This window comes from Eleutherodactylus coqui, chromosome 4 (assembly GCF_035609145.1).
Source record: "Eleutherodactylus coqui strain aEleCoq1 chromosome 4, aEleCoq1.hap1, whole genome shotgun sequence".
Taxonomy (NCBI): domain Eukaryota; kingdom Metazoa; phylum Chordata; class Amphibia; order Anura; family Eleutherodactylidae; genus Eleutherodactylus; species Eleutherodactylus coqui.
The window spans coordinates 289,389,356-289,411,380 of record NC_089840.1 but is presented as its reverse complement, the minus strand read 5'-3'; the positions used below and the strand labels follow the sequence as shown (position 1 = coordinate 289,411,380).

Here is a 22,025-nt window from a genome sequence, read left to right as displayed (position 1 = left end):
CCCCATACATCTCTGACCTAATATCCTGATACCCCCCACATGTAATCTATACACAACCTGTCCCCCCATACATCTCTAACCTACTATCCTGATACCTCCATATGTAATCTATATACAACCTGTCCCCCCCCCCCATACATCTCTGACCTAATATCCTGATACCCCCCACATGTAATCTATATACAACCTGTCCCCCCACCCCCCCCATACATCTCTGCCCTAATATCCTGATAGAGATTACATGTGGGGATATCAGGATATTGGGGCAGAGATGCATGGGGGGGCAGGTTGTATATAGATTACATGTGGGGGCGTATCAGGATATTAGGTCAGAGATGTATGGGGGGGACAGGTTGTATATAGATTACATGTGGGGGTATCCACAATATCCTGATACACCCCAACCCGTCGTCTAGTACACAGGAGGGAATGCTTGTCCCCGTGTCTACAGGGGCCGCTGGGGGCCTTCTGGTCACTCTCTGGGGTCTCCTTACAGATACGGCCGGGTCCTCGTCATGTCCCTCACAGAGATCGGCCTCCTGCGGTGGCTCCGAGAGGGCAGGCAGTCCAGGAAACTAATCCTGCTCATCGTCTTCATCGCCCTCTTACTGGATAACATGCTGCTCACCGTGGTCGGTAAGTGAGGAGATCGCGTTATCACGCATCATTACTTCATGTTTAATATTAATTGTTCATCATTTATTACACTTATTACTATGATTGTTATTAGTAGTACTTGTATCAGTTGTAGTAGTGGTTGTAGATGTGGATGTTGTAGTAGCAGTTGTAATAGTAGTACTTGTAGTAGTTGTATCAGTTGTAATAGTAGTTGTAGTACTTGTAATAGCAGTTGTACATGTGGTTGCAGTAGTTGCAGTTGTAATTGTTGTAGGTGTAATAGTAGCTGTATCACTCGTTGCAGTTGTATATTTCCTCCTCATTTCTATCTCAGTCCTGGTTTGTATTATTGGTGTCTGTTGCGCCCGTCCGTCTCTGTACATTTGTGCTCTTGTATCACTATTGATGATTGTTGCTTTTGCCGCCATGCTCCAATTATAATTTGGCGCTGTATGGAGATGATGCCGGTGTTTACATATAGGGGCTTCATGGTCACACCCAGGCTGGTGATGATTATTGATGAGGGCGCAGCAGTTGTCATCCTCTTTGATGTCCAGATTTTCACTTGTCAGAGAGAACCCGCTGGTATATCAGTGGGACCGTCACACCAGAGTATCAGGGCCAGTCGGATGATAAGAGAGCAACAGAACACATAAAATGTATCAGTCCCATCATCCCTGACCCCAGGAGCTCACAATCTAATCTCCCCATCACACACAATGTATCACTCCCATCATCCCTGACCCCAGGAGCTCACAATCTAATCTCCCCATCACACACAATGTATCACTCCCATCATCCCTGACCCCAGGAGCTCACAATCTAATCTCCCCATCACACACAATGTATCACTCCCATCATCCCTGACCCCAGGAGCTCACAATCTAATCTCCCCATCACACAATGTATCACTCCCATCATCCCTGACCCCAGGAGCTCACAATCTAATCTCCCCATCACACACAATGTATCACTCCCATCATCCCTGACCCCAAGAGCCCACAATATAATCTCCCCATCCCACACAATGTATCACTCCCATCACATCTGACCCCAGGAGTTTACAATCTCATCTCCCCATCACACATAATGTATCACTCCCATCATCCCTGACCCCAGGAGCTCACAATCTAATCTCCCCATCACACACAATGTATCATTCCCATCATCCCTGACCCCAGGAGCTCACAATCTAATCTCCCCATCACACACAATGTATCACTCCCATCATCCCTAACCCCAGGGGCTCACAATCTAATCTCTCATCACACACAATGTATCACTCCCATCATCCCCGACCCCAGGAGCTCACAATCTAATCTCTCATCACACACAATGTATCACTCCCATCATCCCTGACCCCAGGAGCTCACAATCTAATCTCCCTATTGCACACAATGTATCACTCCCATCATCCCTGACCCCAGGAGCTCACAATCTAATCTCCCCATCCCACACAATGTATCACTCCCATCATATCTGACCCCAGGAGCTCACAATCTAATCTCCCCATCACACACAATGTATCACTCCCATCATCCCTGACCCCCGGAGCTCACAATCTAATCTCCCTATCACACACAATGTATCACTCCCATCATCCCTGACCCCAGGAGCTCACAATCTAATCTCCCCATCACAGACAATGTATCACTCCCATCATCCCTGACCTTAGGAGATCACAATCTAATCTCCCTATCACACACAATGTATCACTCCCATCATCCCTGACCCCAGGAGCTCACAATCTAATCTCTCATCACACACAATGTATCACTCCCATCATCCCTGACCCCAGGAGCTCACAATCTAATCTCCCTATTGCACACAATGTATCACTCCCATCATCCCTGACCCCAGGAGCTCACAATCTAATCTCCCCATCCCACACAATGTATCACTCCCATCATATCTGACCCCAGGAGCTCACAATCTAATCTCCCCATCACACACAATGTATCACTCCCATCATCCCCGACCCCAGGAGTTTACAATCTAATCTCCCCATCACACATAATGTATCACTCCCATCATCCCTGACCCCAGGAGCTCACAATCTAATCTCCCCATCACACACAATGTATCACTCCCATCATCCCTGACCCCAGGAGCTCACAATCTAATCTCCCCATTACAGACAATGTATCACTCCCATCATCCCTGAACCTAGGAGCTCACAATCTAATCTCCCCATCACACACAATGTATCACTCCCATCATCCCTGACCCCAGGAGCTCACAATCTAATCCCCCAATCACACACAGTGTATCACTCCCATCATCCCTGACCCCAGGAGCTCACAATCTAATCTCCCCATTACAGACAATGTATCACTCCCATCATCCCTGAACCTAGGAGCTCACAATCTAATCTCCCCATCACACACAATGTATCACTCCCATCATCCCTGACCCCAGGAGCTCACAATCTAATCTGTCTATCACACACAGACATTCAACACCTCCAGTGTGTTCTAGCATTTCAATGTGTGATAGAATTAATTAGTCACTGACTCTGGGACAGATGAATGCCAGGGCGTCTAGTTCTCTCTGGTATCAGTCATTTCAGGCTGCAGTGACTTTGGTGTTCTTCGATGGCATAAGGGTCCATTTAGACCTGCTGATTTCTCGAATGGCGTCATTGTTGGCTCGTTCGCTTGTGATGCCGGTTTACACAGCAGATACATTGTTGGCTCGTTCGCTTGTGATGCCGGTTTACACAGCAGATACATTGTTGGCTCGTTCGCTTGTGATGCCAGTTTACACAGCAGATACATTGTTGGCTCTTTCGCTTGTGATGCCTGTTTACACAGCAGATACATTGTTGGCTCGTTCGCTGTGATGCCTGTTTACACAGCAGATACATTGTTGGCTCGTTCGCTTGTGATGCCTGTTTACACAGCAGATACATTGTTGGCTCGTTCGCTTGTGATGCCTGTTTACACAGCAGATACATTGTTGGCTCGTTTGCTTGTGATGCCGGTTTACACAGCAGATACATTGTTGGCTCGTTCGCTTGTGATGCCGGTTTACACAGCAGATACATTGTTGGCTCGTTCGCTTGTTATACCTGTTTACACAGCAGATACATTGTTGGCTCGTTCGCTTGTGATGCCAGTTTACACAACAGATACATTGTTGGCTTGTTCGCTTGTGATGCCGGTTTACACAGCAGATACATTGTTGGCTCGTTCGCTTGTGATGCCGGTTTACACAGCAGATACATTGTTGGCTCGTTCGCTTGTGATGCCGGTTTACGCAGCAGATACATTGTTGGCTTGTTCGCTTGTGATGCCGGTTTACGCAGCAGATACATTGTTGGCTCGTTCGCTTGTGATGCCGGTTTACGCAGCAGATACATTGTTGGCTCGTTCGCTTGTGATGCCGGTTTACGCAGCAGATACATTGTTGGCTCGTTCGCTTGTGATGCCGGTTTACACAGCAGATACATTGTTGGCTCGTTCGCTTGTGATGCCGGTTTACACAGCAGATACATTGTTGGCTCGTTCGCTTGTGATGCCTGTTTACACAGCAGATACATTGTTGGCTCGTTCGCTTGTGATGCCTGTTTACACAGCAGATACATTGTTGGCTCGTTCGCTTGTGATGCCTGTTTACACAGCAGATACATTGTTGGCTCGTTCGCTTGTGATGCCTGTTTACACAGCAGATACATTGTTGGCTCGTTCGCTTGTGATGCCTGTTTACACAGTAGATACATTGTTGGCTCGTTCGCTTGTGATGCCTGTTTACACAGCAGATACATTGTTGGCTCGTTCGCTTGTGATGCCTGTTTACACAGCAAATACATTGTTGGCTCGTTCGCTTGTGATGCCGGTTTACACAGCAGATACATTGTTGGCTCATTCGCTTGTGATGCCTGTTTACACAGCAGATACATTGTTGGCTCGGTCGCTTGTGATGCCTGTTTACACAGCAGATACATTGTTGGCTCGTTCGCTTGTGATGCCGGTTTACACAGCAGATACATTGTTGGCTCGTTCGCTTGTGATGCCTGTTTACACAGCAGATACATTGTTGGCTCGTTCGCTTGTGATGCCTGTTTACACAGCAGATACATTGTTGGCTCGTTCACTTGGGATGCCTGTTTACACAGCAGATACATTGTTGGCTCGTTCGCTTGTGATGCCTGTTTACACAGCAGATACATTGTTGGCTCGTTCGCTTGTGATGCCTGTTTACACAGCAGATACATTGTTGGCTCGTTCGCTTGTGATGCCTGTTTACACAGCAGATACATTGGTGGCTCGTTCGCTTGTGATGCCTGTTTACACAGCAGATACATTGTTGGCTCGTTCGCTTGTGATGCCTGTTTACACAGCGGATACATTGTTGGCTCGTTCGCTTGTGATGCCGGTTTACACAGCGGATACATTGTTGGCTCGTTCGCTTGTGATGCCGGTTTACACAGCGGATACATTGTTGGCTCGTTCGCTTGGGATGCCTGTTTACACAGCAGATACATTGTTGTCTCGTTCGCTTGTGATGCCTGTTTACACAGCAGATACATTGTTGGCTCATTCGCTTGTGATGCCTGTTTACACTGCGGATACATTGTTGGCTCGTTCGAACAAGAAATCGTTCAGCTTTTCACATCTGCTGTATAAGCGAGAGCAACTGAACGATTGTTGGATAAACTGAGCGATAAGCGAACGTCCGACGGTGGCTTTATGCCTGCGTAAAGTGAGCGCCAAGCAAGGAGCAGCCGATCTGCAGCTCATCGTTCGCTCGTCGGCGTCTCCACCGATTGAATATCGGTCACTTTCACTCATTTGAATAATTTTTTGAACAATAATCATTCTGTGTGAAAGCATCCTAACGCCGCCAAGACAAATCTGCGAGATTTCATATTCGCACAAACATGAGCCCCATTCTTTTGTGTTGTCACATACATGAGCGATTGTTCCCCGCATCGCGGTGTGACGTGACGTGTCCCATCTTTGGGTCAGAAAGCGCATCGCATGGAAAGCACAACAGTGGGGAGCACTTGCTGATCGCAGCTGTACTGCGGTAGGTGGGGGGCATTGTTGGCACAAACGCCTCATATCGACGGGTACATCGCACATTCTTGAGCGCGATATCGGGCCAAGTTTCACAACCCAATATCACGCTCAGCCGTGTGAAACTAGCTTAAGAGGCATAAAGTAGAGACTTCCGGCCTCCAATCTCTACTTTATATCATATCTCTAGTTTTGAGAACCTTCTGTTTGATACTGACATCAGCCACCCCACTTATAACGCTCCAGAGACATCATATACTGTATGTGACTGATATCAGCCGCCCTTCTTATAACACTACAGTACTGATATAACCTCCAGAGACATCATATATGTGACTGATATCAGCCACCCCACTTATAACGCTCCAGTACTGATATAACCCCAGAGACACCATATATGTGACTGATATCAGCCGCCCCTCTTATAACACTACAGTACAAATATAATGTCCAGAGACACCATATATGTGACTGATATCAGCTGCTCCTATAATAACACTCCAATACTGATATATCCCCAGAGACATCATATATGTGACTGATATCAGCTGCTCCTATAATAACACTCCAGTACTGATATATCCCCAGGGACATCATATATGTGATTGATATCAGCTGCTCCTATTATAACACTCCAGTACTGATATAACCTCCAGAGACATCATATATGTGACTGATATCAGCTGCTCCTATTCTAACACTCCAATACTGATATAACTTCCAGAGACACCATATATGTGACTGATATCAGCCACTCCTATTATAACACTCCGATACTGATATAACCCCAGAGACATCATATATGTGACTGATATCAGCTGCTCATCTTATAACGCTCCAGGACTGATATAATCTTCAGAGACATCATATATGTTAGTGTTTTTCAACTCCAGTTCTCAGGGAACACCAACAGGTCATGTTTTCAGGATATCCTACAGTAAGAACATCTGTGGCAATGTCTGTAACACCAATAATAATTACATCACCTGGGCAATACTGAGGAAATTCTGAAAACATGACTTGTTGGGGGTCCCTGAGGACTGGAGTTGAGAAACACTGAATTATGTGACTGATATCCGCCACTCCTCCTATAACGCTCCAGCATTGATATAACCTCCAGAGACATCATATATGTGACTGATATCAGCTGCTCCTCTTATAACGCTCCAGCACTGATATAACCCCCAGAGACGTCACATATGTGACTGATATCAGCTGCTCCTATAATAACACTCCAGTACTGATATAACCCCCAGAGACATCATATATGTGACTGATATCAGCTGCTCCTATAATAACACTCCAGTACTGATATAACCCCCAGAGACATCATATTTGTGACTGATATCAGCTGCTCCTCTTATAACACTCCAGTACTGATATAACCCCCAGAGACATCATATATGTGACTGATATCAGCTGCTCCAATAATAACACTCCAGTACTGATATAACCTCCAGAGACATCATATATGTGACTGATATCAGCTGCCCATCTTATAACACTCCAATACTGATATAACTTCCAGAGACACCATATATGTGACTGATATCAGCCACTCCTATTATAACACTCCGGTACTGATATAACCCCAGAGACATCATATATGTGACTGATATCAACTGTTCCTCTTATAACACTCCAGTACTGGAATAACCTTGAGAGACATCATATATGTGACTGATATCAGCTGCTCATCTTATAACGCTCCAGGACTGATATAATCTTCAGAGACATCATATATGTGACTAATATCAGCCGCTCCTCATATAACACTTCAGTACTGATATAACCTATCAGAGACATCATATATGTTAGTGTTTTTCAACTCCAGTTGTCAGGGAACACCAACAGGTCATGTTTTCAGGATATCCTACAGTAAGAACATCTGTGGCAATGTCTGTGACACCAATAATAATTACATCACCTGGGCAATACTGAGGAAATTCTGAAAACATGACTTGTTGGGGGTCCCTGAGGACTGGAGTTGAGAAACACTGAATTATGTGACTGATATCCGCCACTCCTCCTATAACGCTCCAGCATTGATATAATCTCCAGAGACATAATATATGTGACTGATATCAGCTGCTCCTCTTATATTGCTCCAGCACTGATATAACCCCCAGAGACGTCACATATGTGACTGATATCCGCCACTCCTCCTATAAAGCTCCAGCACTGATATAACCCCCAGAGACATCATGTATGCGACTGATATCAGCTGCTCCTCTTATAACGCTCCAGTACTGATATAACCTCCACAGACATCATATATGTGATCGATATCAGCCGCTCCTCATATAACACTTCTGTACTGTTGTAATCCCTGGACTGCAGTGTCCAGGACTCCTGTATGTGGCTGATATCAGATACTCCTCTTAGAAGGTTCTAGCACTGATATACCCTCACAGCTGCGAGGGTGACTGTCCCTTTAATAACACGTTTCTACTTCAATCAAACTGTTAATTTCTGGAATATTTAATATTATACTATTTCAGCTCCTCCCCTCCATCCAGTGTGAGACTAATAACAATATAAGAGAGGGCTGATGTGTTCTGTTATTAAAGGTCCAGGCGTCAGGCAGTGGCAGCACCTCTCGCAGCAGCTCCCTGTGTCTGTCAGCACCAGCAGGGACGGGGTTAATGTATGTGTTTATTTACTGGGAAGCTTTTGAAGTTTTCCTTTTATCTCTCATCATCTCCATATTAAAACCGGCAACAATTTCCTGTATGTGACACTCAGGTGGCGCCGGTGTCATCAGCGCGTTCAGTGCAGGGGCCACAGTGCCACCCCCCCCCCCCTCCCCCCATGATCCAACAATACAGAGGAAGTCAAGAAAAAAAATGTTTTCAGGAGCGGTCAGACCCCCAAGGTGTTGACTAATCCTGAGGGGGACAATATACAATCTGGTCTGAGGAAAGCCTTTTTCATCTCTACTCTAAATTTTTACATCAATGATGTCATCACAGGGGGCGGGGTTGTGACTACCTCTCAGACATGATATAGGGGCTGGTTATCAGCAGTAATAGATGATGTCCCTGTAGTATAAGGTGCGCGGTTCTGATGTCTGATCACATGTCATTATATCAGGGATGTCATCACCAAGAGGCAGGGCTATGATCAGTGATGTCATCACCAGGGGGCGGGGCTGTGACTACCACTCAGACTTGATGTACAGGTTGGTTATCAGCAGTAATAAATTATGTTACTGTAGTATAAGTGTGTGGATTTCATGTCTAATCACATGATATGATATCAGTGATGTCATCACCAGGGGGTGGGGCTGTGACTACCTCTCAGAGATTATACAGAGGCCGCTTGTCAGCAGTAATAGATGATGTCCCTGTAGTATAAGGTGTGTGGTTCTGATGTCTGATCCCATGTCATTATATCAGTGATGTCATCACCAGGGGGCATGACTATGATCAGTGATGTCATCACCAGGGGGCGGGGCTGTGACTACCTTTCAGACATGGTTGTCAGCAGTAATAGATGATGTCACTGTAGTATAAGGTGTGTGGTTCTGATGTCTGATCCCATGTCATTATATCAGTGATGTCATCACCAGGGGGCATGACTATGATCAGTGATGTCATCACCAGGGGGCGGGGCTGTGACTACCTTTCAGACATGGTTGTCAGCAGTAATAGATGATGTCACTGTAGTATAAGGTGTGTGGTTCTAATGTCTGATCCCATGTCATTATATCAGTGATGTCATCACCAGGGGGCATGACTATGATCAGTGATGTCATCACCAGGGGGCGGGGCTGTGACTACCTTTCAGACATGGTTGTCAGCAGTAATAGATGATGTCACTGTAGTATAAGGTGTGTGTTTCTGATGTCTGATCCCATGTCATTATATCAGTGATGTCATCACCAGGGGGCATGGCTATGATCAGTGATGTCATCACCAGGGGGCGGGGCTGTGACTACCTTTCAGAAATGGTTGTCAGCAGTAATAGATGATGTTACACAATGGAAGAATAAAGCTGATTTTTTAAGTCTTTGAAAGTCTTTCTGTGATGTTATGATCTAACGGAGGAGCCGGCCAGGATGTTGGGAAGACTGCGATCTGCAGGTTCTACATTCCGAGGTCTCTTATCCCTTCTGCTACATTATAAATGACCAGAGGATTATTAGAAGCTTATTCCCAATAATAGTTATAGAGTTAACCCCCTACCCTCCCCCCCCCCCCCCCCCCCCCCCCCCCCCGCTCTGGATCCACTGACATTAATAACACAGGAGACGCTCACAGATCTGGGGAATTGATATGAATTCCGACGTCTGTGAATTACTGACAGGCCCCCGAGGGGTTAATCTCCCTTCATTTAATTTCCCTCTCAGCGAATGTCACCTCTCTGATTGGAAGCTGTCACAGGTGAAGAAGGACAGCCATAGATGAGACGCCGCAGGGAGGGGCCGCGCCCCTGTACTGCAGGACCCAGGCTCTATACTGCCCCCTATACTTCACGCTCTATGTAATGCCCCTGAATGCTCATTCTATTTACCGGTTATTACAGATGATCCCCCCGAGGTGAGACCCCAGAACCCCCCTAAAATGACTCTCAGATACAGAAATCAATGGAAACAGAAACTCAAAAGTTTTCATTTAGTGAATCTGCCTGACGGTAAGACGTCCTTGTTGTCCAACCAGCCAATCACAGCGCAGCATTCACTTCCCAAGCTGCTGAGGTCAGATGAACGCAGCGCTGTGATTGGTTGCTTGGGGCAGCAAGAACGTCTTACCGACAGACAGTTTTGGTAAATGAGGCCCAAAAAGGTTTCTTCTGTCGTAGTCGTTGCTAGGGAGATATGAGGCAAGATGGCGGCCAACCAAGACGGGAGCGCGTTTTGTGACCCTGATTCTCACGTCTTCCAGTCTGTTATTAATGTGCAACATCATTTTTAAATAAAGTTTAGTGAAGCTCCGCCCAGCGGGCACAGAATTCGTACGCGGTGCTCTGAGTTTAAGGAAAGGGTTGTACCTGTAAGAGAACACCCCGTGTATATACAGTGTGGATGTATATGAGACGTGTGTGGTGGGTGGGCTGGACACAGATCTCAGTTGAGATGGAAACATTGCCACCATAGACCGGGAGGAACACAGTCAGCTTTACTCCATCTGGCAGTAGCAGAGGGACGCCGCCTGTATTCTCCATTGCAGTCAGTGAAAGTTCATGGACTTATATTGAGGCCTTCCCATTAGCATGTAAACACTGCGTGTCCGTACGTGCGTGAGAAAGAGCGCAGAATGCAGTTTCTATTCTCTAGTCTTATAAAACACAGTCTCTGTGCTTTTATAAGAGACAGTCTCTATACTCTCTATTATAGTTCACAGGCTCTATTATCTCCCATATTGGGCACCTTTTCTATAGTCTCCCTTATGGGTCACAGTCTCTATACTCTCCCTTATAGGGCACAGTCTCTATACTCTTCCTTATAGGACACAGTCTATATACTCTCCCTTATAGTGCACAGTCTCTATACTCTTCCTTATAGGGCACAGTCTATATACTCTCCCTTATAGTGCACAGGCTCTATACTCTCTATTATAGTACACAGGCTCTATACTCTCCCGTATAGGGCACAGTCTCTATACTCTCTTCTAGGGTACAGTCTCTATACTTCCTTATAGGGCACAGTCTCTATAATCCCTTTTAGGGTGCAGTCTCTATACTCCCTTATAGGGTACAGTCTCTATTCTCTCCCTTATGGGGCACAGTGTTTATACTCCCCCATATAGGGCACAGTCTCTATACTCTTCCTTATATTGCACAGTCTCTATAGTCTCCCTTATAGGGCACAGTCTCTATACTCTCCCCTATATTGCACAGTCTCTATACCCTCCCTTATAGGGCACAGTCTCTATACTCTTCCTTATATTGCACAGTCTCTATACTCTCCCTTATAGGGCACAGTCTCTATACTCTCACTTATATTGCACAGTCTCTATACTCTCCCCTATATTGCACAGTCTCTATACCCTCCCTTATAGGGCACAGTCTCTATACTCTTCCTTATATTGCACAGTCTCTATACTCTCCCTTATAGGGCACAGTCTCTATACTCTCACTTATATTGCACAGTCTCTATACCCTCCCTTATATTGCACAGTCTCTATAGCCTCCCTTATAGGGCACAGTCTCTATAATCTCCCTTATATTGCACAGTCTCTATACTCTCCCTTATAGGGCACAGTCTATATACTCTCCCTTATAGTGCACAGTCTCTATACTCTCCCTTATAGGGCACAGTCTCTATACTCTTCCTTATAGGGCACAGTCTATATACTCTCCCTTATAGTGCACAGGCTCTATACTCTCCCTTATAGGGCACAGTCTCTATACTCTCTTATAGGGTACAGTCTATAAACTTCCTTATAGGGCACAGTCTCTATAGTCTCTTTTAGGGTGCAGTCTCTATACTCCCTTATAGGGTACAGTCTCTATTTTCTCCCTTATGGGGCACATTCTTTATATTTTCCCTTATGGGGCACAGTCTCTATACTCTCCCTTATATTGCACAGTCTCTATACTCTTCCTTATGTGGCACAGTCTCTATACTCTCGCTTATAGGGCACAATCTCTATACTCTCGCTTATAGGGCACAGTCTCTATACTCTCCCTTATAGGGCACAGTCTCTATACTCTTCCTTACATTGCACAGTCTTTATACTCTCCCTTATATTGCACAGTCTCTATACTCTCCCTTATATTGCACAGTCTCTATACTCTCCCTTATATTGCACAGTCTCTATACTCTCCCTTATATTGCACAGTCTCTATACTCTCCCTTATAGGGCACAGTCTCTATACTCTTCTTACATTGCACAGTCTCTATACCCTCCTTTATATTGCACAGTCTCTATACCCTCCTTTATATTGCACAGTCTCTATACTCTCCCTTATATTGCACAGTCTCTATACTCTCCCTTATAGGGCACAGTCTCTATACTCTTCCTTACATTGCACAGTCTCTATACCCTCCCTTATATTGCACAGTCTCTATACTCTCCCGTACAGGGCACAGTCTGTATACCCTCCCTTATATTGCACAGTCTCTATACTCTCCCTTATATTGCACAGTCTCTATACTCTCCCTTATAGGGCACAGTCTCTATACCCTCCCTTATATTGCACAGTCTCTATACTCTCCCTTATAGGGCACAGTCTCTATACTCTTCCTTACATTGCACAGTCTCTATACCCACCTTTATATTGCACAGTCTCTATACTCTCCCTTATATTGCACAGTCTCTATACCCTCCTTTATATTGCACAGTCTCTATACCCTCCCTTATATTGCACAGTCTCTATACTCTCCCTTATATTGCACAGTCTCTATACCCTCCCTTATATTGCACAGTCTCTATACCCTCCCTTATATTGCACAGTCTCTATACCCTCCCTTATATTGCACAGTCTCTATACCCTCCCTTATATTGCACAGTCTCTATACTCTCCCTTATAGGGCACAGTCTCTATACTCTCCCTTATATTGCCCAGTCTCTATACCCTCCCTTATATTGCACAGTCTCTATACTCTCCCTTATATTGCACAGTCTCTATACCCTCCCTTATATTGCACAGTCTCTATACCCTCCCTTATATTGCACAGTCTCTATACCCTCCCTTATATTGCACAGTCTCTATACCCTCCCTTATATTGCACAGTCTCTATACTCTCCTTTATATTGCACAGTCTCTATACCCTCCCTTATATTGCACAGTCTCTATACCCTCCCTTATATTGCACAGTCTCTATACTCTCCCTTATATTGCACAGTCTCTATACCCTCCCTTATAGGGCACAGTCCCTGGTGGTGAGGTTGACCCTGGTGATCACTGGAGATGGTTCTCGTCTTGTCGCTAGTGTCCAGGCCTTGGCAGATGGGGGTTGTTTTTGTTGTGTTGGTAACTCGTATCTGAGCTAACAACTTGTTCATTTTCCGTTGAACAAACACGGAGCGCGGCGCGGCGAGGAGCCCAGCTGCTGAACTCTCAGGGATGAATGGCATCGTCCTGTGAGCAAAACCTGAGTAAATACAGAAATCTCCTTATCTATGATGAGAATAAGTGACAACTAGATATAGGCGGGCGGTCTGTCATCCGTATGAACTGCACATTATATATATATGTATAGTATGCCTTGTGTGGGTGGGGGATGGGGTATTCAGTGGATATATTGATCCCTTATGGGTGAGAGTGTCTTACATGGGTTAAATCATGGGCATATACTACATGTATTCCATACTGCTGCTATGGGGTCCCTAAAGAAGGAGGGTCCAGGGTGGTCTCATCCCCATACTACTGAGCGATGAGATCCTGTACAGGAATGCCGTCTCCACGAAGGATGCCAGCAAGTACCGGACTCATGCCAGCGGCACCAGGACCTGCTGTACCAGGTGGTTGATGGTGCCAAGCAGCTCCTTAACCCCTTTACATATTTGACACCCACTGGCAGCAGCCAGGATCAGCATTCACACTGATTGCATCTGTTAATCATTTTTTAGTCCCGTAAAAAAAAACTATCAAGGTGAGTAAAAAAAGTTTCATTAAATATTAAAAAGAATAAAATGTAGTAAAAGTGCAGAAAAAAATGCTTTTCCCAATCATCTCATCAAAAAAAGGAAAAACTTACAGAAAATGTAAAATTTCGTATCACTGCGTTTGCAAAAGTCCAGATGATTAAAATATTACATTACTAATAGCCAATGGTGAACGCTGTCAGAAAAATAATATACGCAATACCAGAATTGCGCTGTTTTGGTCACCCGGTATCCAAGAAAAAATGAATAAAAAGCGATTCATGAATTGTATATACCCGAAAATGGTGCCAACAAAAACAACAAGTCGCCACACAAAAAACGTACCCGCTCACAACCCAATTGACACAAAAAAATAAGTAATGGGGGTTAAATGACGGTGGCAGACAGCAAATTTTTGTTTTTTAAAAGATACTTTAAGTCACACTACATTCTAAGGGCTTATTCACAGGAGCGTATATTGGCTGCCGTTTTCACGGCCGGCTGATATATGCTACCATCTGAGCTGTCTTCCCCCTTCCCTCCCCCTCACTGGCTCTCTTCCTCTCTCCTCCTTTCCGGCTGTTTGCAATGGGAGTGGGCGGGGCTAAGCTCATGCCCCCTCCCCACCCCTTGTCCGCAGCCAGCAATGGGAGGGGGCGGAGCTTAGCTCTGCTCCATCCCGTTCCCTCCCATTGCAAACAGACGGAGAGAAGGATAGAGGCAGAGAGCCAGTGAGGGGGAGGGCAGGGGGAGGACAGCTCAGATGGTAGCGTATATTGGCCGGCCGTGAAAACAGTGGCCGATATATGCTCCTGTGAATAAGCCCTCAAACCTGTATAAATTTGGTATCACCATAATGATATCAACCCTCAAAATAAGAATAACACCTCATTTTACGGTATCATGAACGTTATGAAAACAAAGGCTCGCCAAAAATTGCGCAGTTGTATTTTTTCCATTTCTCCAAACTTAGAAGTGTTGAAGGAGCCATAGTGAAGGGTTTTATAGATCGCCACACATGGTCCAGTACATCATGTAGCGGGTATCATCATGGCACAGCCCGGGCATCATCATGGTGTGACTGATGGGACGTTCTTCTAAGATATCTTTGTCCTTAGGAAGCCGCTAACGTTTTCTGTCCTCTTTTCTTCTCAGTTCCCATCATACCAAGTTACCTTTATACCATGACCCATGAATCTAATAACAGTGACCTTCCGGAGGCTACCAGCCGGCCCCCAACATCCAGCAGTTTCCAAACCATCTTCTCCTACTACGACAACACAACGCTCGTCACAGCAAACGTCACGGAGAGGTCACGAGTGGAGGGTGCAATCATGGTGCCCACCCAGATGCCTACCCAGTCCAGCACACCTCCATCCTATGACTGCCCCAGGGCTGACTCCACCCTACTGAACGAAAACGTCAAAGTCGGTTTACTATTCGCTTCAAAAGCGACTGTTCAGCTGCTGACCAATCCCTTCATAGGACCCCTGACTAACAGGTACAAAGTGGGCTTTACTTGGGACATATCACATGATGCAGCTCTTTCACCTGATACATGTCATATCCCACAGCTCTGTCACCTGATACATGTCATATCCCACAGCTCTGTCACCTGATACATGTCATATCCCACAGCTCTGTCACCTGATACATATCATATGCTGAAGCTCTATCACTTCATACATATCACATCCTGCTCTGTCACCTGATACATATTATATCCTTCAGCACTGCCACCTGATACATATCACACCCCGCAACTCTGTCACCTGATACATATTATATGCTGCAGCTCTGTCACTTCATACATGTTAAATCCTGCAGGTCTTTCACCTGATACATATCACATCCCGCAGCTCTGTCACCTGATACATATTATATACTTCAGCTCTGTCACCTGATACATATCACACCCCGCAACTCTGTCACCTGATACATATTATATGCTGCAACTCTGTCACCTGATACATATTATATGCTGCAGCTCTGTCACTTCATACATGTTAAATCCTGCAGGTCTTTCACCTGATACATATCACATCCCGCAGCTCTGTCACCTGATACATATTATATACTTCAGCTCTGTCACCTGATACATATCACACCCCGCAGCTCTGTCACCTGATACATATTATATCTTTCAGCTCTGTCAAATGATACATATGATATCCTGCAGCTCTATGACCTGATACATATCACATCCTGCCGCTCTGTCACCTGATACATATTATATCCTTCAGCTCTGTCACCTGATACATATCACACCCCGCAGCTCTGTCACCTGATACATATTACATCCTTCAGCTCAGTCACCTGATATATATCACACCCTGCAGCTCTGTCACCTGATACATATTATATCCTTCAGCTCTATCACCTGATACATATTATATCCTTCAGCTCTGTCACCTGATACATACCACACCCCACAGCTCTGTCATCTGATACATATGATATCCTGCAGCTCTATGATCTAATACATATTATATCTTGCAGCTCTATGATCTAATACATATTATATCCTTCAGCTCTATCACCTGATACATATTATATCCTTCAGCTCTGTCACCTGATACATATCACATCCTTCAGCTCTGTCACCTGATACATATCATATCCTGCAGCTCTATGACCTGATACATATCACATCCTGCTGCTTTGTCACTTGATACATATCACATCCCGCTGCTCTGTCTCCTGATACATATCATATGCTGAAACCCTGTCACTTCATACATGTCATGTCCTGCAGCCCTTTGACCTGATACATATCACATAACGCAGCTCTGTTACCTAATACATATTATATCCTTCATATCTGACACCTGATACTTATCACTTGCTGCAGATCTATCACCTAATAAATATCACATTCTGCAGATCTGTCACTTAGTAAACCTGTATAGTTTAACCCTTCATGCTCTCATTTTCCCTAACAATATGTTTTTTGCACAGGATTGGGTACCAGATCCCAATGTTTGCAGGATTCTGTATCATGTTCCTCTCCACAATCAGTAAGTATCTGCTGGATGGTTGCTGCCATACTATAATTATACAGTTATTACACTCCTTTACCCTGTCTCCACAGTGTTTGCTTTCTCCGGGACGTACACTTTGCTATTCATTGCAAGATCAATGCAGGGAATTGGCTCATCTTGCTCATCCGTGGCAGGTAGGTCACATATCCCACTTACGCACACATAGTGTATCTAGCAGATAATTAGTGGGAGTGGGGGAACTACTTGGTATATCCTCATATATCTTCAGGGGCGATAACAGGCAAGGGATATTTTTTGGCTGACTGTGAATCTTGAACTGCTGGTACTTATGGTGCTCCTAGGTCTTCTGCAGAAGGGTGACAATACAGACCAAAAAGCAAAGTAGCAACAAGGACGGAGATATTGTGTCGCTTGTAGCACCAAAACCATGAATGACTGAGCTGAAAATGGCGCCAGGATTACATTGCGCTCACTTATATAGTGGGATTGCAATGCTTGGCTGTCCATTGGATAAATCAGAAGAGTCCTCAAACATCCCGATTTCTCCATGGATGCTGAACCCCTCCCTTCTTGGGGTGCCAACTAATTGCTGACTCTGTGGATCAGGATCTTATAGGGGACTGTTGTGTGTCTCCTGGTACTGGTCATAGACATGTTGAGTCTCTCTTGAGTTCAGGAGATCTAGTATCACTCAAGGTTCCTCATTTCTGGATCTTCCCCAGGGACAACTGCTCCGCTTTGTCTGGAGTTTTTAATTTCCTCACTTCTAAAGGTCACAGAGCTGCTCCAGCCTCGGGGCAGAGGATTACGGCTGAACGGAGAGAGCGAGGCTAATAATCCCTGTGTTCACTCCGCAGGTATGGGGATGCTCGCCAGTGTGTACACAGATGACGAGGAGCGAGGCAATGCCATGGGGATTGCTCTGGGAGGACTCGCTATGGGAGTACTAGGTCAGTCCAATAATCCGATCAGAACTTCACTCATCATTAAGCCAATTTTTCTAATTTTTTCCAAAATCTTCAAATTCTAGATCTTTATGTGCTTCATGTTACTAACTTTGTGGATCTCTGTGTTTTGTGAGTCATTTCTCGGCGGTGACCCAGGTTTATCATAGAGACATTATCTGTGCCTTTAGTTTGGTGAATAGAGCGGAGGCGGGGGGGGGGGGGGTGAAGGAAGCAGGATCGGTTGTCAGCGAGGCTTGGATGGGAGGTGATGCACTGGAATATAGAGCATCAGGTCACTCTATTGCCAGAGGGAAGGTCTCCATTCTTCTCTGATGCTAGACATCTCATGTCTCGTTATTGCACGTACAGAAAACATCATTTTGACTTTTCCTACATTTTCATTCTCACTGAGCAAGAGCCTTGTAGTATTTTTTATTCGTTTCTCCTTATGCATTGCCTATAGGGTCACATCGAGATGGCCAGATTTGTCAACGTAAAGCATTAGTGAGGTTGCTCTTTGAAAGCATGGTTTATTCCACTGAGCATGAAAAGTATTTGTATGACTTGCTGGTAGGAACCTACAAGAGAGCATGGAAGATTTCATTATGAGAGTGTGATAGGGTTCCCCATACATTGGTGGTACGTACTCTCAAGAGAGTATGGAAGATTCCTTCTTTGGTAACCCCATCGTGCATTGGGAAGAGGCTCATCCATGACTATATTATAATATATTTTGACAGTAGGTTACTCCACAATAGTATGGAAGACTTCTTGATTTTAGGATTTCATCATAAGACAGTTCTAGGTTCCTCAATATCATCTTTGATGGAAGATTTCATGATGTTCTATCTTCTCCCTTGCTAGGGGAATTGCATCATGAGACAGTTCTAGGTTATTTCATAGATTGTTGATTGGTTCCTTCACAACAGCGTGGAGGATGTCATCATGTTCTAGGTTCCTCAATGGCTGGGGATATAGCATCATTAGACAGTTCTAGACTCCTGCATATATTGGTGATAGGTGAAAACTAGATGAGGTGAAAACTCATGAGAGAATGGAGTGAGTTCACGAGGAGTTTTATTTACCACCATTGCTGAGGGGATTTCAACATTGACAGTTCCAGGTTTCACAATTGCTGGGGAATTTAATCATAGAACAGTCTTAAGTTCTTCCATATGTTGGTAATTGCTTTCCTCACGAGAGTATAGAGTTCATCATGTACCAGGTTCCTCCATGGTTGAGGAGATTTCATCACAAGATAACTCTAGATTCCTCCATGCAGAAGTTAGTTCATCATGAGACAGTTCTAGGTCCCTCTATTGCTGACGGGAGTTCTAGGTTTCTCTTTATATTGCTGATTGGATTTCCACTTTGTAGTCAGTGCCCGGAGTCACACACTGGAGTTAATAGTTTGCTGCCATTATTATCCATTGCTTTCTAATGTAATCTTCATCTCATCCCATAGTGGGACCTCCGTTTGGAAGCATCTTGTATGAGTTTGTGGGGAAGACGGCACCGTTTCTGGTTCTGGCAATTCTGGTTCTCTTTGATGGAGGTCGGTGATTATTGTGTTCTATTAGATTCTATCTTCTTATCAGAAAAGTGATGATGTGTAATATAAAAAATTGCATATAATGTTTCCTGTAAATGTTCCTGTCTTCAGCTCTCCAGCTCTTCATCCTTCAACCTTCTAAAGTTCAACCAGAGGTGAGTCCATGGGGCTGAATGCCTGGACTTACAGAAGCCACAACATGATCTAGAGTCTTACGTCTTTCCTCTTGTTTTAGAGTCAGACTGGGACATCACTGTTCACCCTCCTAAGAGACCCATATATCATCATTGCTGCAGGTAACATCATCCAGTATTCATTGTATATACTGTATACCACTGGACAACAGGGTCTGTGTATTGTGTGAGAAATAGACATATACACTGAATTGCCACTTTATTAGACACCCCCATCTGGTAGCACATTGGACCACCTTTGGCCTTCAGAACCACAGCAATGCATTGTGGCATCCATCCCCAGGTATGAGAGGACCAAGGATGTGCCAACAAAGCATCCCCCATACTATTAATCCACCTCCACCAGCCTAACAGGCACAGTTCATTAATTCATGCTGCTTGCGCCAAATTCTGGTCCTCCCATCAGCCTCGTGCAACAGAAATCTGGATCTGACCAGGTGATGCTTTTTTATACAATTTTTGAGCTGTTTTGTCCCCTGGAATCTCACCGTTCTATTTTTCCTAAACACAATGGCGCTGGAACAGATCGTCTGCTGTTATAGCCCATCCGTGCTAAGGAACGGCAAATTGGGCATTCAGACGCGTTAGCTGGCGCACCAGCGTTGTATTCCGCTGCTCTTGACTGTGCAGCGCTTGTTGGTCAGAACCATTCCTGACATCCTCCTCAAATACCAATTCAGCGGTGAGTTGTTTATGTCCAAAGGGTCGCCTTTTGCTGGAAGTTTTCCCTATTTTAGGCCGTTCTTGGTATATTCACCACAGCTGGCATTGAAATACCGGCCCCAGGCTAGTCTAGCACGATGGCCAAGTCTTGTTGTAAGTCACTCGGATTGCTGGATTTTCCCATCTAGAGGTACTGTTACACCGGATGACCGTTGGGTACATAAGCACCCGGCGGCCGTCCCAGCGACAATTGCTCCGGTGCTTTCACACAAGAATGATAGTCATTCAGAGAATGGAGGCGGAGCCTGCCAGAGAACTCCTCTTCATTCATAGACGAGCAACTGCCTGTTGACACGGCCGATATAGTCGCTTGGTTTTTAGGTGGGATGAAAACCAAGCAATTCCAACAAGTGAGCAAATTCTCGCTCGGTGCCCTGTCGGTGGCCGCATGTACAATGGAGAACTATAGCCTAGATTTGCTGTTTCCAGCACTTATTTGGGAAATATTCGCTCCATGTAGAGGTAATTTAAAGTGGAATCACACTGACACTGATCCATGGAAAACTTGTCACATGATTTATGCTGCACTCCGGGGTCACGGGTCTAATTTCCATACAGGGAGGTGCCAAGCATGAGACGGCCAAGGGCTGTAATAGAGGGGCCATTCAGTGTATATACTGTATCAACAGGGTGTGTGCATTGTGTGCAGATATAGGATTGGACAGTGGGGTCTGCGTATTGTGTGTGTATATATATATATATGTAATATTTAGGACTGTACATGGGTGTCTGTGATGGTGTCTCACATTCAGTGGTGGTCTCGTATCTGTCGGTTGCTCATGTCATGCAGTACGTGGTGTTGGTGGTGACACTTGTCCTGTTATCTGTTGGGTCCTCATTGATTTTTACCAAATAAAGAATTAATTTAGTCGCTGACTGGGGTAGAAATACCAAGGATCAGGAGCAGAATTTAATTTCCTGTTGACATAACGCCCCGTACAATGCTTCAGCTAACACAATGAGTCTAATGAAAAGCTGAGGATCACAAGATGAAATAATTCTTCCCTTCTTCATGTTCAGGATTATCTTTGCATTTAATTACTATATGTGATTGATGATACAATGGGGTCTATATGTGTGCCATACTAGATATCTACACTGCGCTGACAGAGGCATTGGGAGGCACATGGAAAGGGATGAAATTGGATTTTATTCACATTTTTTAGTCCGGTGTTTGGCCACCTTTGGTCTCAAGGACTGCAGTCACCCCCCGCGGCCGCTGTCCATCAGATTTCCATAGATGTGTGGAGGGATTTGCCTCCATTCCTTGAGGAGAGCTTCATATAGTGATGCCGGGGATGATGTGGCGCACAGATACGGCATTCTGGTTTGTCCCAAAGATGATCGATGGGATTGAGGTCCAGACTTTGGGTGGCCAATGAAGTCTGCAGACGTTCTGCTCCCCCACACTGCATGCCATAGACATGGTGGTCG

At 45.0% G+C, this 22,025-nt stretch overlaps 1 protein-coding gene across 1 annotated transcript in view; it reads left to right on the top strand.

Annotated features, from left to right (window-relative positions):
• Positions 1-515: 515 nt before the first annotated feature.
• SLC18A2 (solute carrier family 18 member A2) overlaps positions 516-22,025 on the top strand; it is a 64,883-nt gene continuing 43,373 nt past the window's right edge. Inside the window, exons 1-8 of the mRNA XM_066598889.1 lie at positions 516-636; positions 15,329-15,674; positions 17,132-17,190; positions 17,265-17,348; positions 18,033-18,125; positions 19,588-19,677; positions 19,786-19,829; positions 19,910-19,970. Of these exons, the coding sequence (XP_066454986.1) occupies positions 516-636; positions 15,329-15,674; positions 17,132-17,190; positions 17,265-17,348; positions 18,033-18,125; positions 19,588-19,677; positions 19,786-19,829; positions 19,910-19,970 (898 nt within the window). The remainder of the gene's footprint in view (positions 637-15,328; positions 15,675-17,131; positions 17,191-17,264; positions 17,349-18,032; positions 18,126-19,587; positions 19,678-19,785; positions 19,830-19,909; positions 19,971-22,025) is intronic.